We start from the raw sequence: 15,070 nt of genomic DNA on the forward strand, positions 1-15,070 counted from the left end.
TCAGTATAATTTCTTTTTTGTGTTCATGTGACTGATATGATGGATGGTGATTTGCCCAGCTCCCAGGTCTATTTAAATCCATTTGCATTTTTAAATACGGGCTAGAAAGCGAGGAGCTTGGTACATCTGCTTGTGCAGTCATTTCCACATTCAGTGGGATGTACAAACATAACATGCTTGGATCCATGTGTACGCACACTTTGATACATCTGGATATTTTTGTGTTTGCGCCAGTTTCTGAGTTTTAGCAAATGCCATGTTTTGTAGGAAATCCACACAGTTTTTGTACATGAGGCCCCAGGATTTTGTGTGTCTATGGAACAATTACTTTCTGCTACAGAGCATTATCAATGGACAGGCATGCACACTAACCACACCTCTTTTTAGACCATTGGTGCACAAATTTTGCAATTCAAAGGATGTGGGTGCTGGGTGTGAAAACCACAACTGCTTCTGATGTACATTACCAATGACATTTGTGCTGCACTGCGCGCTACTTTGCACCAGATGGAAGATAGGGCCCCTGACATGCATCCAGAACCGATTATGAGTAAAGTTTGTAAATTTTGTTTTATCCTGCCAACAGCAGATACCACTAATTGCTGGTGTGGATTTATGCAGGAAAAAAACAAAAACCAAAAAACCAAACTGATTTTCAGTTTTGCATAAAGGGTGTAACTCTGAGTGCCATTCTAGATTCTATTTTCTGATATTTATTTAGGCAAAACAAAAATGTCTAGCTGTGTTGTTTAAAAGACATCCTTAATTTAATTGCTACATGAAACTAAATGCAAAATGCTGAACTGTGCGATAGTTCAAATACCATCACAGTTGTACTCAAGTACTTCCTGGCAGTGTTTGGAATGTTGTGATGCGACATACAACACCTGTCACGATGGAGGAGTAAATACAGACAAGAGAAAAATTGCTGTGGTTGCAAGTATCCAGGGCACACATTGTCATATCAGGATTGTTTTCTAGACAGTGAAACAAACTAACCATCAAACATATTATCACAGAAAACACAAGGAAAGAAAACATCCCAGCACCAGCATAACAGAGTGCAAAAAGACAATTGTTTACACACGTGCACTATACATATCTGAACACATGCGTGGGTCCATGTGCATAAACAAAGACACGTACAATTCAAAATCAAGCACATGTATTTCTAGGTAATATCACACAATTCATCCAAATAAATCTCCCAAAGTAGGAGATTTTACTTTTTGTCCCTCTAAAGGCCACCATAATCAGTTGCTTACTGATTCATCTCATATTGCTGCTGTCTGTAAAGTATGCAGGCAACTATCACCGCAGTAGAACCACAAGATCTTCTAGAAACTCCAATACAGAGATTAACCTTCTACAAAACCTGATCACAGAGAAGCACATTTGAGACAGACGGGAAGCTGACATGACTAAAACTGTTAGATTTAGCTGTTTATCCTGTTCATTTGTGATTACTTTAACATGAATCCAGCAACTTGCTTTATGCTGCAGTCACACTAATGACTGATACGGAACGAGTGGGACATGCGTTGTCCTGCTGCAGCTGTTGTGTTGTCGTTGTCTGTCAAAATACCACGAAAACAATCTGTAATGTTGCAAAAAATGCAAGGTTAGACCCTTAACAAAAAATGCATATACTTGCACAGTGATCATTTAAATGATCTGTTCAAAAATAAAAAAAAATAAACATAATGAAATGGATAAAAAGTATACGTAAGATCATTTTGTGAGCTCGGTCATATTTTGATTACAAAGACTTGCATAGACAATGTGAAAATAATTATACACATATATGTAATTTTACAGCTGTGAGTATAAACTATTACCACACATGATGAACTTGTAAAGCAGCTCATTTATCAGCCAGCTACATGCAACTAGCCCAACTAGCGTAGTGAGCCACTGTAGTAAGTGAACTAAGTTAGCTAGCTAGCACGGTTGTTACCCATATAATAATTTAACAAATACAAGAAGGGAATGTACTTGTTCGATTCAGCCCTGCAAAAATATATCAGTTTGTTTTTGGATCAATTTATACTTATATGGTAAGGCACAATTGTATAAAATTGTAGTATGTAACACAGCTAGGAATGCAGTAGCTAACTCTGGATATTATTTCGTACAGTTGAATAATGAACAGGAGTAGGATGACTTGTGACTGGGCAACACAAATTTGTGTGTCAGAGTTCAAGCTACATGAAATGTTGAATTTGAAGCAAGTTATTTGGACAGAGTACTTGAGTATGTAGTCTTCTTGTGGAAATGTGGAGAATCTATGGAGTGTGAAAATAAAAATGAACTCACATCTCCTAGATAAAGTGCAAATGTGGTTGTTGTGTTATAATTCTGTTAAAGTTACATTTTAGAAGTCATTTTCTCTTTTGAATGGCGTCCATATGTGCATATGTGAACCTGGGATGTCGCCTGAATTTATTACTTTTATTATTATTTTAAGGGAGCAGGTGGGGGTTTTGAAAATAGTGATTAGATTAAGAAGCAATTGTTCTATTTAGTGTTTCTACTGTTTTGAAATGGTGAACTTTTTACTCTTCTGATGAATTTTATTCATATTGAATTTCTACATTCATTGTATTTTTTTTTTTAATAATCTACCATCACTGGTAGTGATGGCCAAATGAAGCTTCATGAAGTATTTGGTATTTTTCCAAACCCACTAGCTGGCAGTCTCTTTATATAAAATGTTCAAAGCAAGTTGAAGAACTCTGAAAAGACCCCATCTAGTGGGCTCAGAAGAAAAGAAAAAGAAAATGCCTTCAATGAGCCTTCGTTGGCCGTTACTAATCACAAGCACCAGAACAAAATCCAGACAGTTGTAAAACTCCAATCTACTCTCGAGCTACATTCACCAGGAGAACTATTTATGTTCGGTCTTCATAAGCTACTTCAGAACAGTGATTCAATCAGTCATATGCATGCAGGCACACTTCATGGTATATGAGTACATAAGGCAAGATGCCGACATGCAGTAGTGCCCTGGCTTCTCTAGCTCCTGGGACAAAATGTTGTAAAGTTGTTTTAAAATTCCTTTTACAAGTCCTACTAGCAGGATCAAGCATCGGACATATAGCTTAGATGAACTTATGAAAATAAGGAATGCTGTCACCACTATAACAACAGCATCTTCTGATCTCAGAGCTACATTGGAAAGGCTACAGCTACCAAGAGCACCGATCTCATCTCTGTTCCTGGCCAACAATCTGCTACTTGGATAAGTAGCTGGACTCTATTCATCTGAGGTTGAGGTCCTCCAGAGAAATAAGGAACTGTGCTGTATTTTTCCAGATGGAAACCTGGTCAACCAACAACATGCTGGACTCAGCCTTCCAGATTGGACGGCCTGCTACTCTTCCGTGAGGAACAAACATTCTGTCAGGGAAAGTCGCGGGGGGTGGACTCTGTGCCGACATAAATGTTGGTGCACTAACTGTACTCTTGTGAGCAGCTACTGCTCCGAGACAATAGAGCACTTAATTGTGAAATGAAATGCCAGACAGAATATCTGCCTCATGAGTTTGCAGCGATGTTCATCATTGTTTTCATGTGCTGGATGCTAACTCTAGCAATGCACTAATTGAGTTTCACGACAACATCAGCCAGTTACAAAACAAGCACCCAGAGGCTTTTGACATCGTAGCTGGGGATTTTAACCACGTAAATCTGATGGACATCCTGCCCAGATTTTACCCAGCACATCACCAGACCAACACGGGGAAATAACACACTGGACCGGGTCTGTACAACATACGAGGCACACACAGAACTGTCCCACGCCCTCACCTCCTACCACATATCCATCATGCTGGTCCCAGCCTACCAGCCTCTGCTGAAACAAAACAGCCCAATGCAGAAGACTGTCACCGTGTGGCACAGTGATGCTGTCCTTATGCTGCAGGACTGTTTTCAGTGCACAGACTGGCAGGTTTTCAGAGAGGATTTACAGATGAGGGAGCGGCTGACCTAGAGGAATATACATCTGCGGTTCTCTGATTCATCTTCAAGTGTGTTGATACGTTAAACACACAAAGACCATAGTCACTACCCAAACCAGAAACCCTGGCTGAACACTGAGGTCAGCGTTCTCCTGAAAGCCAGGGTCACAGCATTCAGAGAGTTGAACACAGGTATTAAGAGGGTCAAAGTCGCATATGCTGAGAAGATCCAGGGCCAGTTCTCTTCCAATGACCCATGCAGCACGTGACAGGGTATCCAGTGCATCAGATACAAAAAACACCAGGAATGCACAATGCACCCTAAGACCCCTTTCTGCTGGATGCCCTGAACACCTTCTATGCTCAGTTGAGGACGCAAGCACTCCCACCAACTCCAGACTGACCACATTACCAGGCAAAGTCCACCTCAGAGTGACTCCAGCAGCAGTGAGGAAGACCCTGCACAGAATCAACAAAGCTGCAGGCCCTGATAACATCCTGGGGCAGGTACTGAGAGACATACTGAACACCTCCCTGTCCCAGGCAGTTGTCCCCACCTGCCTACAGATTGCCACCATCATCCCCGTACCCAAAGGTTCCACAGTGACAGACCTGAGTGACTATTAGCTCGACCCACATCACCCCAACAGTCCATGAAGTGCTTTGCTTTGAGGGTTTGACTGTGGCATACATTAAGACTCCACTGACATCACTGTGGACCGACACGTGTGCCTACCGCAAAAATAAATCATCAGACGATGCCATCGCACACGTTGTCCACACGGCCCTCAGTCACCTGGAGAACAAGCACTACTACATCTACCTGCTCTTTGTGGACTTTGTGTCTGCCTTCAAGACAATAATACCACAGACCCTGGTGCAGAAGCACCTCCCTCTGCAACTTGGTCCTGGACAGGCCGCAATCTGTAAAGATCCATGAGATCATCTCATCCTCCATCACCCTCAGAATTGACCCCCCCCCCCCCCCCCCCCCCCCAAAGAGCACACCTTGGACAGATAATCACCTGTTAATATCTTGGTTGGACACACTTTTACATTTTGCACACCTGTATTTTTGCACAATAATGGAACTCTTGCACACCCATATTTTGCACAGTTCTGCATGCTACTTATTATAACTCTATTGCTTTTCAATTTTATTTTTTATTCTTTATCTTAATTATTTATATCCCCTAGTTTAGTTTAGCTTATTTAACCCCCTGGGTCCTTTTGAAACCTAATTTCATATCATGTCATGTGGAAGCATATGGTATGATAATGTAGAATCCTTGAATGAGTTGAAATGAGGACTGAGATGAATGACAGGATGACAAGCATTTGCTTCCCATTGTTGAGGCTCTTGTCGTAGACATACAATGACAAATGATGAAGGATTTACAAATCCCCACAGTGATAAGAACACATGGAATAATATTTTTAAAATGAGTTATGTAAAGACAATAAATTATTGTTCATGTGGAAATGTTTTGCTTCTTGGTTCCATTTGACTTGTGCTCTGAGTAGCTACAACAATTCCAGAAGATTTCTCAGGCAGGTGTATCCGTGCCAAACTGTCTGTTTTGTCCACCCCTTTCAGCCAACATTCACAGTCCAATTTCAGGTTCTTAAACTTTAGTCCTACACCCAGCACTAATTGAGATGGTTTCCAGATTTACAGAGTCTTTCTGAAACTTGTCCCTTGTCTCGTGAATTGCATCAACATTTCTTGATCAGACAATGTCTGAAAGCAGAGGGGCGGGCACCCAGCGTGCAACCCTTGGACAGTTTTCCATCTGGGTCCTTACACTGTACTGTCCGGCTCTGCCAGCCAGTGTCACAAGTCCTGGAGCAAGTCATCCAGGGTCCCGTTATCCACTGGGGCCCTGCACGTGGTGTGTAGGGAGGTGTTGCTGTAACTGTCCCTGCAACCAGAACAGGAAGAGCAGCAAAGGTTGTAGTGGTCCTACTGGTGGTGGTTCTGGCTGTGGTGGAGATTGCCATAGCGCTCTTCAAAGGGGTCAGGTTTGGATTGGGCTTGAGTGGAGGTGAAGGCTGCTGAGGGGTTGTCCAGCGGGGCATGTAGAAGCTATAACGGATATCTAGGGGTTTTTTAGCATCTGTTGCTAGAATCTGCACTATCACAGCTTCGTGCAGGGCTCCAGGGCCCATGCTGTGAAGCCACTCGTCCCTTTGGCTCCAACCACTATAGTTTAGCACAGTACCGTTGAGTGGGATTATTGTCTCTGCGGTGGAGATCATGAACTTGCCATTCAGGAGGTACTCGCCATTGGCCCTTCGGAGGGATAGGTAGGCAGTGTAGCGAGTCTGGTCCTTGGCCTTGTGTTGACGAACTTTGATGTGGGTCGAGCCTGCAGGGATCTTCACCAAGTCGGTGTAGCCTTTACTGTTTGGCAGGAAAAGAGACGCATCAGCATGCAATACAGTGTGTTCTTGTTATTTTATCCTACGATAAAAAAAAAAAAAAAAATAAAAAAAAATAAAATAAAATAAAAAAATCATGAGATATCTCCCAACAGGGTTTGGTGGCGGGATCAGTGCTCCAGTCATTGTAAGAACTTTCACTCAGTTTAAAACCAAATGAGAGTGTTGTCACCATTTTGGTCAACATCTCTTTTATGTACAGCCACCTCAAATTGTAATGGTACATTTTGAGACTAGACCAATTTATTAGTAGAACAGCCTGTAACTTTACTGGAGTGCTGGTGGGGGTGGGTGTGGGGGCATGTCACCAAATTTCAAATGCCACAGAAACCACTTGGAGACATCATATGATTTTGTTGTTTTTGTTTGTTTATAATGACCCTGGATCCACCAGCTGTAAATGGGTACCAACAATGACTGGGGAAGTGACCTGTGTCAGACTGGCCTCTCATCCAGGGGGAATCGTAGACTCTCATATGCTTCACGCTGTGGAATCTGGGGACAAACGCTGGCACTTATGTGCCTCAGAGCCTACAGAGGTGTTACATCTTCTTTGAGGACTACATCTCCATAGAATTAATAAAAATCAGTTAATCACTTTTTGATTTTCAAAGCCAGCAAACAAACAAAACAAATGAACAAATGCACAACTTTTCATTTTCAGGCATTGATTTTTTTTTTTTTTTTTTTTTTTTTACCTCAAAGGACAGTTCAGGACTACTTAATAAACCTGATCTTCATGCTATAGCAGAAAAGCAACTTTGGACTTTAAATTGGAGTAAAATCAGCTCTTGACATGTGCATGGATACAAATGCAAAAATATTTCTTGTAAAGTTGAGTCCTAATCTTCTTCCTACCTTTTCTTGGTGAAGTTGCCTGCTACTCGAACACATCCTGTGCTGTCCCCTCCACATATTCCACACTTGTCAAACTGGAGCTTGGAGCCGATGATGCTGTCGCAACCCGTTCGTATACATTTTCCTTTCACACACACTGAGCTGCTGTACAGGCGGCAGTCTGTTCCATCTGCAACCTAAAGATGACACAATCACAATATCTCCATCTTCTTCTTCTTTTTTTAATGGACACTCCACATGCTTCGTATATGACTAACTCACCCTCTGAGAGAACACCACATAGTATCCAGTTCCCTTGGCTCTGCAGGTCAACTTGCACACATCTTTGGGGAGAACTCCTGCATACTTTGGCACCCACTCAACGAAGGTCTTCACCCCTTTAGGATCAGTCTGAGGCCCGTTGCGTAGCTCACACTGTTCCTGACGAAAACTCTTATCTATTAAAAAAAAACCACCATTATAACAGGTTTGACATGATGGAAGCCAATACATTTGTTTTGTTGTATAAATTATTCTCTGAGTCTCTCTTTACCAAATAAAGTGCAGCAGGTTAACCAATTATAAGAGCATCACCCTCATAGAAACAATAAACAGTGGCCAAAATGTCAGTTATTGTAATAGGGCACCCTGTGTGATATCACGGGATTTGACCACTTTTGGGCACCTCCGGTCCCGTTGTGTAATATATACACAGCATAACTTCACATGGAAAAATGGCGTACTGTTTTGTTTTCGGCTGCAATCACAGAAGCAGTCGCGAAAAGTACTTTTTTTTCGGTTCCCAGTGGAGAAGAGAAACGAGGCAGATGGGAGATGTTGTGTCAATAAGTATTAGCCTAGACAGCTAATGAGAGTAGCTCCATTCGCTTGTCTGCAAAACCACCGTGACAAGTTTGTTCTGTGGGTCATAAACAAACCGCAACACGTCCACTTTCCCGCCGCATGGTCACTTTTTCTTTGCATTTTCACTTTGTTTGCATGTAATTTGCCCAAAAACTCAGAGTAAATGTCGTGGTTTTTTTCCCCCGGAAGTAGAGAAATTACATCATGTGTGTCATATTTTACCGCTTTAGCACCCGCCCTCAAATGACACGGTGGTGCCCAATAGGCGTTCATTTAATTTTTCATTTATTTCATTCATATAGCACCAAATCACAACAAAGTTACCTCAAGGTGCTTCACACAAGTACAGTCTAACCTTACCAACCCCTAGAGCAAGCACACAGGTGACAGTGGTAAGGAAAAACTCTGTCTGATTATTTGAGGAAAAAAACCACAAGCAGACCAGACTCAAAGGGGCGACCCTCTGCTTGGGACATGCTACCGACACAATTGACAAAACGAATATACAGGAAATTTTGGGAGTCCATGCTGGTGCACAGGACAGGAGGCCTGCAGACGAAGGCATCCACTCCCATCTCTGGATGGAGCTGCACGTCAAATAGAGAGAAAAAATAGGATTGGGCATCAGATAAACAACAAATACAGTATAATTTGTCAGCATTAAGCAACAAGAAAAACAGAAGACATACTAAGGTGATCACCAGCCACTAGCCATAAGCTTCACTAAAAGACCCAAACTTTAGATAACGTTGAGGTTGTGGCCAGCTCCATTTCCTAATAAAATGAATTTAAAAGAGTAAAAAGCAAAGTAACATACTATGCCAGTATCCTAGCCCTACAAAATGAAAAATAAGTGCATCTTAAGTCTGGACTTGAAAGTCTCTACAGAATCTGACTGTTTTATTGATGAAGGGAGATCATTCCACAGTACAGGGGCACGATAAGAGAAAGCTCTGTGACCTGCAGAGTTTTTATTCACCCTAGGGACACAAAGTAGTTCTGCACCCTGAGAACTTCTCAGAGACCGGGCCAGTACATAGGATTTAAGCAGGTCAGCTAAGTAGGGAGGTGCCAGTCCGTAAACAATTTTATAGACTAGTAGCAGAACCTTAAAATCTGATCTCACTGGGACAGGAAGCCAGTGAAGAGATGCCAAAATGAGTGTAATATGGTCAAACATTCTGCTTTGTGTGAAAATGCTGGCAGCATCATTTTGAACCAGTTGGCGAGCCCTAATGCTGGACTGCGGTAAACCACAAAATAGAACATTGCAGTAGTCCAATCTAGAAGAGACAAATGCATGAATCAGGGTCTCAGCATCAGCCATAGACAGGATGGGACAAATCTTCACTATTTTGCATGTGGAATAAAGCAGTCCTCGTAATATCGCTAATGTTTCTAATACATTCCATGACGGGTGCACAAAAATGAAAGTGATGTGGGGGATTATGGTTAGGATTAGGGGAAGGGGTGGGGTTAGTAATAGTAAGATTACAAAAAAAAAAAACCCTGTCACAAAAATTTGACTCATTTCCTGACAGAAGCACAAACAAAAAAAACTTGTGAGACTGGGTTGAACTTGCCTCACTGCATATGATGAGTTCAGCATTAATAACACAGTAGCTACAGTAACTAGCAGGCCCTGTCATACTTACTTGATGGTGGACAGGGTGTGACATTACAGGACCGGTAGATGGCTCTCTTGCCTGTGCAGTAGCGCCCATTATTCCTTGGTGGTGGGTTATTGCAGAGGCGCTGGGCAAATTGCACGCCACCTCCACATGTTCTGGAGCATGCACCCCAAGAACCCCAGGAACCCCAGTTGCCATTGTTAGAAGCCTGGAAGAACCAGGAGAAGAGATAGAAGATGAAATATGTCAAGGAGAGGAAAACTATCTATTGAGGCCAAAAAAATTTTTGTTCCTGGCTGTAAGCATATTTATTATTGCTTTAAATATGGACATTTTAACATGGGCTTCTATGGGAATCCACTTGCTTTCGGAGCCAGCCTCACCAGCCATTCAAGGAATCATAGCTTTGTCCTCTTATGAGTGGCTTCATTTTTGATGTTCAGAGGTTGGGGCTTGGCCAAATGTCAATAGTTGGAAGGCAGCTTGTGAAGCGTTATTAAAACGGCAATGACATAATCACATAAAGATGTCATTTATTGAGTAATAAAAACAACAATGAGCAGATCCTCTATTCCCATTGAATTATAGGCCTGTCAAGTACCGTACACAGTATCTCACTGGCAATGATTATCAAAACCATAAAACTGAAAATGTGACATTAACAGCACTTTTACATGCCTTCAGGTCATTTTTGGTGCATCATTAAAATAAATTTGGTGGTACTTCTAAAAGAATAAGCATGATTCCAAAGCTAAAGCTAACAGTTGCTAACACTCATTCATTTTCTGCTGCTCATCCCACACTTCCCTGTTATGTGGGCCGCCAGAAGAGGAGGTACTGCTGGCCCACCACCAGAGGGCGCCCTGTCTGGAGTGCGGGCTCCAGGCACCAGAGGGCGCAGCCGCCTCACAGGCGCAGCCGCCTCACAGGAGCAGCCAGGGTGACAGCTGTCACGCATCACCTGCAACAGCTGTTACCAATCATCTGATCGGCAGGAGTATATCAGCAGGACGACGTCTCCACCTCTTTGCCGAGATATCGTTCTACCTGGAAGGTAATATTCTCAGCTGACTGTTTGACAGTAACCTTTTGTGATTTTTGTGAGTGACAGCAGACTTTTTCTCCAACGAGAGGTGGAGGTAGCTTCCCTGCCGTGCAGGTTGCTGGGTGCAGACGCGCCCACGTTTAATTGTGTTTTTGTTCCTCGCCAGCAGTACCAGGTGCGACACGCGGAGGCAGTGGCCACCTGGGAGTTCGGGACTTGGCGGCTCCAGTATTCCCGGGGTCTGGTGGCGGAGGAAATCGTGTGGTTCCGGTTCTGCTTTGGACAGGCGTCTCCTATCTTCGAGCCTGCCCACACGACACCTTTGTGAATTGACCCTGGTCTATTGTTGTAATCTGTTGTATTTGTTGTGCACATTCACAACAGTAAAGTGTTGTTATTTGACCTGCTCCATTGTCCGTTCATTTGCGCCCCCTGTTGTGGGTCCGTGTACCTACACTTTCCCAACAGGATATCTCGGCCAACGTCATGGATCCCGAGGGGCGTCAACCGGCTGTTGAATGGCCAATGGAAGAACAGGGCGCACAGGCGTCCGCAGGAGGAATGATCGGTGAGTTGCAGCGGATCCTCACCGCTTTCACGGCTCGGTTGGATTTAATAACCAAGCAGAACGTCCTCCTTAACCGCAGGGTGGAGGCTCTCGCCGCGCAGGTGGAGGCGCGCTCTCAGGGCGCTGCTGCGGCTCTCCCTCCTGTCGACCCTGTGCGTAACAGTGACGTTCCACAGGTCGTTCAACGACCCCTCCCACCTTCCCCGGAAGCATACATAAGCCCTCCAGAGCCATACGGAGGTTGTGTGGAGACGTGCGCGGACTTTCTTATGCAGTGTTCGCTCGTCTTCGCACAACGTCCTGTCATGTACGCGACTGATGCTAGCAAGATAGCTTATGTAATAAACCTGCTTCGCGGTGAGGCACGCGCTTGGGCTACAGCGCTCTGGGAGCAGAATTCACGGCTCCTTCAGACATATGATGGGTTTGTGAGGGAGTTCAGAACAGTGCTCGATCACCCAAATAGAGGAGAGACCGCTTCAGCCGTGCTGCTGTCAATGAGACAGGGGCGCCGGAGCGCAGCTGCCTATGCAGTCGACTTCCGCATCGCGGCTGCGAGGTCCGGCTGGAATAGCACTGCCCTCCGCGCCGCCTTTGTAAACGGACTGTCATTGGTTCTAAAGGAGCACCTGGTGGCTAAGGACGAACCGCGGGATTTAGATGGGCTTATTGATCTCGTCATACGATTAGACAATCGGTTAGAAGAACGCCGTCGGGAACGAGACGAAGGGCGTGGCCGGGCACGTGCCGTCCCTCTCCCTTCCGGTTCGGACCGCGTTCCGCCCTCCCCACGCTCCACGGCCCCTGCGCTCCGTGTGGTTACAGCTCCCCCTGCTGACGAAGCTATGGACACGAGCAGGGCCACATTTAGGGCACCAGATAGACAGAGGAGGCTGGCCCGCGGAGCGTGTTTTGTTTGTGGCTCGATAGAGCATCAGGTAAGAGACTGCCCCGAGCGGTTAAACACCAACGCCCGCCCCTAGAAACTGGGCTAGGGGTGGGCCGAGACATTCACGTGGGACACACCCACATTGCCACACGACTCCCAGTTACAATCCTTTATGAGGATTTAACCCTGAAGGCCCCAGCACTGGTGGACATGGGCTCTGAAGGGAATCTGTTAGACAGCAGATGGGCCAGGGAGATAGGGCTCCCTCTGGTGGCGCTTACCTCGCCTGTGCAGGTGCGGGCACTAGATGGCTCCCTACTCCCTCCAATCATGCATAAGACACCACCTGTAACTCTAGTGGTGTCAGGAAATCACCGGGAGGAGATCGAGTTTTTTGTGACTCCTGCTACCTCCCGTGTGATTTTAGGGTTCCCCTGGATGTTAAAACACAATCCCCGGATCGATTGGCCGTCCGGGGTAGTGGTTCAGTGGAGCGAGACCTGCCATCGGGTATGTTTAGGTTCCTCGGTTCCTCCCGGTTCCCAGGCTAAGGAGGAGGTCACAGTCCCGCCCAATCTAGGGACGGTGCCGGTGGAGTACCACGACCTTGTAGATGTGTTCAGTAAGGATCTGGTGCTCACCCTTCCCCCCCACCATCCGTACGATTGTGCCATTGATTTGGTTCCAGGTGGTGAGTTCCCATCCAGCAGGCTGTACAACCTCTCACGACCTGAGCGCGAATCAATGGAGACCTACATCCGGGACTCTTTAGCGGCCAGGTTGATCCGGAATTCCACCTCCTCGATGGGTGCAGGTTTCTTTTTTGTGGGTAAAAAAGACGGCGGACTTCGTCCATGCATTGATTATAGGGGACTGAACAAAATCATGGTTCGTAATCGATACCCGTTGCCCCTGTTGGATTCAGTGTTCACGCCCCTGCATGGAGCCCGAATATTCACTAAGCTAGATCTTAGAAATGCGTATCACCTGGTTCGGATCCGGAAGGGAGACGAGTGGAAGACAGCATTTAACACCCCCTTAGGTCACTTTGAGTACCTGGTCATGCCGTTCGGCCTCACAAACGCCCCCGCGACGTTCCAAGCTTTGGTTAATGATGTCTTGCGGGATTTCCTGCACCGATTCGTCTTCGTATATCTAGACGATATACTCATCTTTTCTCCGGATCCTGAGACTCATGTCCGGCATGTACGTCAGGTCCTGCAGCGGTTGTTGGAGAACCGGCTGTTTGTGAAGGGCGAGAAGTGTGAGTTCCACCGCACATCTTTGTCCTTCCTGGGGTTTATCATCTCCCCCAACTCCGTCGCTCCTGATCCGGCCAAGGTTGCGGCGGTGAGAGACTGGCCCCAACCCACTAGCCGTAGGAAGCTGCAACAGTTCCTCGGCTTTGCTAATTTCTACAGGAGGTTCATTAAGGGCTACAGTCAGGTAGTTAGCCCCCTGACAGCCCTGACCTCACCAAAAGTCCCCTTCACCTGGTCGGATCGTTGCGATGCCGCGTTCAAGGAGTTGAAACGGCGCTTCTCGTCTGCACCCGTTCTGGTGCAGCCCGATCCTAGTCGCCAGTTAGTGGTTGAAGTGGACGCCTCGGACTCAGGGATAGGAGCTGTGCTTTCCCAGAGCGGGAAGACCGATAAGGTCCTTCAGCCGTGTGCCTATTTTTCCCGTAGGTTGACCCCGGCCGAACGGAATTATGACGTCGGCAATCGAGAACTCCTTGTGGTGAAAGAGGCTCTTGAAGAGTGGAGACATCTGTTGGAGGGAACGTCCGTGCCATTCACGGTTTTCACTGACCACCGGAACCTGGAGTATATCAGGACCGCCAAGCGGCTGAACCCCAGGCAAGCCCGCTGGTCACTGTTCTTCAGCCGTTTTGACTTCCGGATCACCTACCGTCCCGGGACCAAAAACCAGAGATCGGATGCCTTGTCCCGGGTACATGAAGATGAAGTCAAAACGGAGTTGTCGGATCCACCGGAACCCATCATCCCGGAGTCCACTATCGTGGCCACCCTCACCTGGGACGTAGAGAGAACCATCCGGGAGGCCCTGGCATGAAGTCCGGACCCCGGAACTGGGCCGAAGAACAGACTCTACGTCCCACCAGAAGCTAGGGCTGCAGTCCTGGACTTCTGTCACGGCTCTAAGCTCTCCTGTCATCCAGGGGTGCGAAGAACCGTGGCAGTTGTCCGGCAGCGCTTCTGGTGGGCGTCCCTAGAGGCTGACGTCCGGGATTATATCCAGGCCTGCACCACCTGCGCCAGGGGCAAGGCTGACCATCGCAGGGCTTCGGGACTGCTCCAGCCGCTGCCCGTGCCCCATCGCCCCTGGTCCCACATCGGCCTGGATTTTGTCATGGGCCTCCCGCCGTCCCAGGGCAACACCACCATCCTCACGATAGTGGACCGATTCTCCAAGGCGGCCCACTTCGTGGCCCTCCCGAAGCTCCCGACGGCCCAGGAGACAGCGGACCTCCTGGTTCACCACGTCGTCCGGCTGCATGGGATCCCAACAGACATCGTCTCCGATCGCGGTCCCCAGTTCTCCTCGCACGTCTGGAGGAGCTTCTGCCGGGAACTGGGGGCCATGGTGAGTCTCTCATCCGGGTATCATCCCCAGACCAACGGGCAAGCAGAACGGGCCAATCAGGAGATGGAGCAGGCCCTGCGTTGCGTGACAGCTGCGCACCCGGCGGTCTGGAGTACCCATCTGGCCTGGATCGAGTATGCCCATAACAGCCAGGTGTCGTCAGCCACCGGCCTCTCCCCTTTCGAGGTATGTCTGGGGTACCAACCTCCTTTGTTTCCGGTGGTT

The 15,070-nt window shown here is 46.6% G+C and overlaps 1 protein-coding gene across 1 annotated transcript in view; it reads right to left on the minus strand.

Moving 5' to 3' along the window:
- Positions 1-5,295: 5,295 nt before the first annotated feature.
- LOC117514663 (A disintegrin and metalloproteinase with thrombospondin motifs 5) overlaps positions 5,296-15,070 on the minus strand; it is a 61,836-nt gene continuing 52,061 nt past the window's right edge. The window contains exons 5-8 of the mRNA XM_034175236.1: positions 9,761-9,944; positions 7,524-7,699; positions 7,263-7,438; positions 5,296-6,366 (exon numbers count right to left, since the gene is read on the minus strand). Coding sequence (XP_034031127.1) covers positions 5,679-6,366; positions 7,263-7,438; positions 7,524-7,699; positions 9,761-9,944 — 1,224 coding nt within the window. The 3' untranslated portion in view covers positions 5,296-5,678. The remainder of the gene's footprint in view (positions 6,367-7,262; positions 7,439-7,523; positions 7,700-9,760; positions 9,945-15,070) is intronic.

The sequence above is a fragment of the Thalassophryne amazonica genome, chromosome 1 (genome assembly GCF_902500255.1).
Source record: "Thalassophryne amazonica chromosome 1, fThaAma1.1, whole genome shotgun sequence".
Classification (NCBI taxonomy): domain Eukaryota; kingdom Metazoa; phylum Chordata; class Actinopteri; order Batrachoidiformes; family Batrachoididae; genus Thalassophryne; species Thalassophryne amazonica.